The sequence below is a fragment of the Salvelinus sp. IW2-2015 genome, linkage group LG16 (genome assembly GCF_002910315.2).
Source record: "Salvelinus sp. IW2-2015 linkage group LG16, ASM291031v2, whole genome shotgun sequence".
Taxonomy (NCBI): Eukaryota; Metazoa; Chordata; class Actinopteri; order Salmoniformes; family Salmonidae; genus Salvelinus; species Salvelinus sp. IW2-2015.
In genome coordinates, this window is record NC_036856.1 from 41339796 (window position 1) to 41347118 (window position 7323).

General features: G+C 41.9%; 1 protein-coding gene across 1 annotated transcript in view; it reads right to left on the reverse strand.

Moving 5' to 3' along the window:
• The window catches only part of LOC111975733 (lon protease homolog, mitochondrial-like), a 15128-nt gene extending 8352 nt beyond the window's left edge, over positions 1-6776 (reverse strand). The window contains 12 exon segments of the mRNA XM_024004283.2: positions 1-107; positions 234-321; positions 447-625; positions 785-923; positions 1312-1532; positions 1777-1860; positions 2067-2196; positions 2490-2551; positions 4491-4782; positions 4909-5028; positions 5416-5504; positions 6192-6776. Coding sequence (XP_023860051.1) covers positions 1-107; positions 234-321; positions 447-625; positions 785-923; positions 1312-1532; positions 1777-1860; positions 2067-2196; positions 2490-2551; positions 4491-4782; positions 4909-5028; positions 5416-5504; positions 6192-6752 — 2072 coding nt within the window. The 5' untranslated portion in view covers positions 6753-6776.
• Positions 6777-7323: the final 547 nt, after the last annotated feature.

Sequence of the window (7323 nt, forward strand, 5' to 3'; positions counted from 1 at the left end):
GGCACATCCAGGTAGTGATCCAGGAAGTTGAAGTTCTGCTCCGGGTCCAAAAGCTCCAGCAGAGCTGAGGACGGGTCGCCTTGGTAACCACGACCTATCTTGTCAACCTGGAAGAATAAAAAAGGCAGAACAGTCAATCACCTCCTTCACCAATAATACAAACAAAACGCATTAAATTACATTTCTGTCAGCCAAATAGAGCTAGAGTTGACTACATAGCATGTATTATTCACCTCATCAATAAGGACCAGTGGGTTTTCGGTCTTTGTCTTCTTGAGGCATTGAATGATCTTTCCAGGCATGGCTCCCACATACGTTCTCCTGAAAACACACAACACAAAAGTACAGTAAATAAAAGTTACTCTCAACTTTGGATTGTATAGAATTAGAATTCTGWKYGAATTGTTTTATTGAGCAATGAACAGTAGTTAAGTAGTATCTTATACCTGTGGCCTTTGATTTCAGCGACATCAGTCATACCACCAACACTGAAGCGGAAATACTCTCGGTTGAGTGCTCTGGCGATGGAGCGGGCGATACTGGTCTTTCCCACACCAGGAGGACCATAGAAACACAGGATCTTTCCCTGGGTCGAGCCTCTCAGCTGACTTACCGCAATAAACTCCTGTAGGAAGAAAGAGAGGAAGAAAGGTGAGGTCAAGAGGTAACTTTCATTACTTAAGGTAATATTCAGCCAACAGATTAGATTTTTCACATCCACAAGTCTAACCGTCAATCACTGTCAGATGGTAACCACGGTGATCCCGCTGTACAATTCTCTCACCAGAATGCGTTTCTTGACATCGTCCATCCCATAATGGTCTTCCTCCAGCACCTCTTTGGCCCGTTTGAGTTCCAGGTTCTCCTCACTATTAGTTCCCCAGGGCATCGAGGTCAGCCAGTCCAGATAGTTCCTGGTCACACTGCACACAGAACCAACAGTTTAATAGAAGAGTCATGTTAAATACGTACTTGTTCAATAGTTGTTTTTTAAAATTTAGTTTGTATAAAATAGGACAGATGTAACAACAAAAAATATGCTCTTTGAGTGATAGTTCAAAGGTGAGGCAGATGCTGAGGTCAGTCCCTGATTCCCAAATCAACCCCTAGCCCCTACCCACATAGCACGTACATATAGATCTGTGAGGATTGGATAGGTTTAAGCAGTATGGTGGTAGCTCTATTTTGCCCTCTGATAGGCCAGGTGGAATTGTCGCCATATTGCTTACAGTACACCTATCCAATCCACTCAGATCTCCACATCCAGGGGCAGGGATGGACTAGGGGTTGATTTGGGGTTCAGGGACTGACRTGAACTCTGAGGAGTGGTTATCCAGCAGGCCYAGTTTGTTTAGCTCCTCGTTGATGACGTCCATGATGTGTTGGGGCACGGTGCGCTCCTTCAGTCTCTCCCTGAACTTCTCCTCGATGGCATCCTTGTCCTCCTTCTCCAGGCCCAGCTCCTTCTTAATGATCTTAAGCTGCTCCTGGAGCAGGTACTTCCTGTGGGTCAACTTGATCTTCTCCTCCACCTGACAGAGAATAATACATCACAATCATTATATCAAATATTTTCATATATTTTTTTTTTCTGTGCTAGGAATGGCAAAGTCGTCATATTGGATTGGTGCCTGTCCGGACCATCTTCGCCATTCATTTAGGTTACTATTTTACTGTAAAATGTGTCAAAGAGCCTGAGGTGATGAAGAACAAAAAATGGTTTTGAAGAGGTACTGTACATCTCCAAATTGGCTAAAGAGGAAGACGTCACTTTACCTCCCTGCCGAGGCGCTGCTGCAGCTTACTCAGCTCGTARTCTTTCTTCAGAAGTGATAAAGCCTTGTAGAGACGTTTGGGAATCTGAGGAGTGCGTTAAAGTTATTGGAAAAAATATATATATATATTTTTTTTTTAAAGCACAAAGAATATTATATTGACAATCTACATGTACGTATGGGTAATCTCTTATTTTTAGTTTGAACATCCATGGAGAGAAAAGGCCAAATAAAATAAAATTGTAAAGAACTGATCCTGTTTGTTAGTGAGGACAATCSCTGTCCACTTACATTGGTCTCTTCCAGTACGTCCTGCAGCTCGTGTGACTCGGCCCCTGTGAGAGCGGCTCCCATGTCACTCAGATAGATGGGGTTGTCCACTACTCTCTGCCCAGCCTGCATCATCTGAAGAACAGACTCTCTGCGTGCATAGATACACACAGATACAATTACATGTTAGTCATTTGACAGACACTCTCATGCATCCCCCCAAAAAAAGGGAGGAGGCTGAAACARGTGTGGGCATTTGAAGTAAAACCTTTAAAAATAATTAAAAGTCAGTAACATTCACAGTCATTCAAAAAAAAATAAACATAAGAGATCTGGACTACTGCTGCATTCATAATTACCGCCATCTAGACATTGGAAGAGACATCACTTTCCCTAGGTATTTTGAACGACAATTATGTATTTGTAAAGAAAGGATGTCATTACCTGTAAAGTGGATTAAGGGCGATGATGTCACGGATGGTCTTCACGATCTCTGCCGTCAGGGCCTTCAAACAAAGTAAAACGCACTTATTAAAAAGAAAATATTCAAATTTAAACATAAAACAAACCAACTGCTACACAGGAATCACGCTACGATGTGTGGTTAAAAGGGCAATCCGCAGTTGCTACAACCATTTTCAYACTTATAWATTAATTACATACWGTACCYGTCAAAAGTGTGGACACACCTACTCATTACAGGGTTTTTCCCTTTATTTTAAACTATTTTCTACATTGTAGAATAACAGGGAAAACATCAAAACGATGAAATAACACATATGGAATCATGATTAACACTTTTTTTTGGTTACTACAAATCCAAATAATATTTGAGATTCTCCAAAGTAGCCACCCGTTGCCTTCATAACAGCTTTTCACACTCTTGACATTCTCTCAACCAGCTTCATGAGYTAGGCACCTGGAATGCATTTCAATTAACAGGGGTGCCTTGTTAAAAGTCAATTTSTGGAATTTCTTTCCCTGTTAATGCATTTGAGTCAATCAGTTGTGTTGTGACATGGTAGGGTTGGTATACAGAAGATAGCCCTCTTCGGTAAAAGACCAAGTCCATATTTGAGCTGTTCTTCCCATAATAAGCAAAGAGAAACGACAGTCCATCATTACTTGAAGATATGAAGGTCAGTCATTCTGGGAAAAGTCAAGAACTTCGTAAGTTTCTTTAAGTGCAGTCGCAAAAACCATCAAGCGCTATGATGAAACTGGCTATCATAAGGACCGCCACAGGAAAGAAAGACCCAGAGTTACCTCTGCTGCAGAGGATAAGTTCATTAGTTACCAGCGTCAGAAATTGCAGCCCAAATAAATGCTACAGAGTTTAAATAACAGACACATCTCAACATCAACTGTTCAGAGGAGACTGCGTGAATCAGGCCTTCATGGTCAAATTGCTGCAAAGAAACCTCTACTATAGAACACCAATAATAAAGAAGAGACTTGCTTGGGCCAAGAAATACGAGCACATTCCCACAGCATGACGCTGCCACCACCATGCTTCACCGTAGGGATGGTGCCAGGTTTCCTGCAGACATTACGTTTGACATTTAGGCCAAAAAGTTCAATCTTGGTTTTATCAGACCAGATAATCTTGTTCCTCATGGTCTGAGAGTCTTTAGGTGCCTTTTGGCAAACTCCAAGTGGGCTGTCAGGTGCCTTTTACTGAGGAGTGGCTTCCATCTGGCCACTCTACCATAAAGGCCTGATTGGTGGAGTTCTGCAGAGATGGTTGTCCTTACGTAAGTTTCTCCCATCTCCACAGAGGAACTCTGGAGTTTTGTCAGAGTGACAATCGAGTTCTTGGTCACCTCTCTGACCAAGGCCCTTCTCCCCCGATTGTTCAGTTTGGCCAGGCGACCAGCTCTAGGAAGAGTCTTGGTGGTTCCAAACTTCTTCCATTTAAGAATGATGGAGGCCACTGTGTTCTTGGGGACCTTCAATGCTGCAGAAATGTTTTGGTACCCTTCCCCAGATCTGTCTCGGAGCTCTACGGACAATTGCTTCAACCTCATGGCTTGATTTTTGCTCTGACATCCACTGTCAAKTGTGGGACCTTATATAGACAGGTGTGTGCCTTTCCAAATCATGTCCAATCAATTGAATGTACCACAGGTGGACTCCAATCACGTTGTAGTAACATCAACGATGACCAATGGAAACAGGATGCACCTGAGCTCAATTTAGAGTCTCATAGCAAAGGGTCTGAATACTTACGTAAATAAGGTATCCGTTTAAAAAAATATATATATCTAAAAAAATTATAATCAACAAATCTGTTTTTGCTTTGTCATTATGGGATATTGTGAATTGATTGATGAGAAAAAAGTATATTTAATCAATTTTAGAATAAGAATGTAACGTAACAAAATGTGATAAAAGTTAAGTGGGTCTGAATATTTCCCGAAGGCACTGTATCATCCAAATGCCTACCTTGACTTCCTCTGAGACCTCAAACTGTTGGTGCACCACGTTGTCTACCTCCACCATAAGGATATCAGAGGAGGGCAGCGGGAGCGCCTCTACTATCAGGTCTGCCTCCTGCACCTTCTCCTCCATTGTTTCGGCCAAGATGGCTGGCTCTTTACGCTCTTTTCTCTTGGGCTTCCGGCGTGAGACATTGGGCTGGCTCCCTGGTTCAGTGACAGAGGCAGACTCAGAGGCAGCAGAGGCAGCAGAGGCAGGCTCATCCGGCTCCACCTCCATCTGCTTGGTGATGCGGATTCTACCAGAGAGAAAGGAGTATTTCGTACAGTGCGTACGTTTCCAATGGGCACTGACACATACTGTACAGATGAAATATCAAAAAGATAACATGCAGAGTAAGTGTTGTTTTTTTCCCCACCCCTACCTTCTGTGGCCCATAACAATCATCCTCAGCTTGTCACCAAGGTCCTGCATCTCATGGATCTGTACAAAAGTTCCTGTGTTGTAGATAGCATCCAGACTCTCCACCACATCAGTCTCATTACTTAAGAACCCCAGAGAGAGAAGAGAAGAGAGAGAGAGAARYTCAACAGAGAGAATACAGTAGGATCTGTCTAAAGGGCAAGTACTAGATCCAGGACGATACCAGTATCGCGATACTCCTTAGTATTGTTGCAAGGAAACAAAACAGATTTAACTTCTTRAGGAAAACAGCCCTAATGTTGGAAACAAACATCATTATGTTGTCATCCRGAGTCACATMTATTTATTTTCCAAACTACAGCACACAATATGTTACATACAGCAGGTTTTTAAAGGACCAAAGAGTTGTCTGCTTCATGTTTTCATTTTTGACATGMAAAAAAACATTATWMCTATAATGCTATCATCACAGTCCTAGCGTTTACAGTTGAAGAAAGATGTCCCTTACGCATCGTCTTTCTTCAGGAACACTCCAGCGTACGGTTGGGCAAGTCGGACTTTTCTCCTCAGAAGATCCATAAGCCCTTTGTTCTTCACCTACAAATGAAACACACCACCCAACATGTGTAATGATTAGCTTASTTGCACAACAACAAGATGTTAGAAAATGGAACTACTGCATTAACAAAAACAAAGAAAATGATTCCCTAAAAAAAAGATGTTAGACCGAAAAGATCTGCAGCAACGCTGACCACATACAGTACTCGTGTTGAATATGKTGCAATTCCATGTAACACCTATACTGGAGGCACTAAAATGGAAGACCCACTATGTAGAAATCGCTCTGCCAATTCCTTGTTGCTTAAATTCTAATATTTTGCCTAATTTCAGTTTATGTGGCAAAACAAGCAAGTATAGTGTAGAGAATCATTGTACCATCTAAACCGCTGTGGAATATATTTTATATAAACAAAAATATAGTATTTTCAGCTGTTTGAAGCTTGTGTACAAAAGCAAAAAAACTAAACTTAAAACAGGAATCATTGAAATAGCATAGAACAGAGCCATCTCAGAATTGCTTTAAATGAGAATGACAGATTTATAACTCCTATTTCTATGTGCGTTTTGTCATGTCGCCCAAAAAGTTAAGTATTGCAACTTTAAGTTGACACACTGGTAGAGATACTAGTCATTCAAAATAAGTGAATTTTTAAATTCTGAATATTGCATCATCCAGATGTGTCCTTGGGAGACCTCTGTGTCTAATGAGTCGGCGCTGCTTACCTCGATAATTTTGATGAACCTTGGGAAAACCGGGTTCCTACTGACCGCGATCAGTGGTACGTTGGGGAACACTTCAGGGACCAGCATGGGGGTGAGAGCTGTCATCTGGGGGGAGTTGTACGGTGTTCCTCCATCTCCCCCGGACTCGTCTCCCCCAGACCCGCTGCTCTCCGAGCCGTCTTCCCCTGAGAAGCCTGCGTCGCTGCCTCGGTTGCCAAACAATCTTATCTGGTTGTAGCTGGCCGAAGCCCCGCAGCCGAGAATCGCTCTTTCCCCAGAAAAAAACCCAGTGACCCTTGTCCATCGGTTGAGCTTCGCTAGCCTCCCGGCTCCTGTCATTGATGTAACAACGTTACCAGAGCGGGCGTTGCATAATGTTTTCCTAAGCGTACCGTTTGTAGAATAAGACCTTTTGGCCACCATTCCAGTCCAGTTAGATGACTCGCTAACGAGAGATCGCACGGTCCCTGTTTTAAACATATTGGGGTAATTTCTCGACAAGATTGCGCCGTTTTTAGAAGTCTGCTTACAAGCACCCAGCATTATCATGTAAGTGGCCATGTTGAATCTCGAGCTTTCTACTGTCGTCACTAGTTACCACAGCCACAAAGTCATAAACCCCGCCCATTTCTAAAAAGTATCTTGTTTAAATATCATTTTAAACCTAACGCCAACGTTAACCTTAATCACACTGCTATCCTTATGCCTAACCTTAAATTAKGTTTTTATGATATAGTKKATTTTGTGGCTGTGCAATCTAGTGGAAACCGTTTTCTACGTCACATTTCCTTCTTCCGGCAGTGTTTTTTAAAATTGTTTTATTTTTTGCAACAATAATAACAATATTACACATCAATACAGGGACATTCCTGTGAATACAATGAAATAATAGTTATACAAATCTCCACCCCTTTTACACAAGCTCCCTGACATAAGCGTCAACCATGTGTTTCTTCTTCGATGAAGTTTAACGGCGGTTGGCATCCAATAAATGGTGCATTACCGCCACCTACTAGACTGGAGTACAATTCCCTTATACTTTGCTTGAAAAAAAACAACAACAAAAAATACCATACCATCTAACACTACATTCACACCAAAAATTATAATAATAAAAAATAACATCACCCTA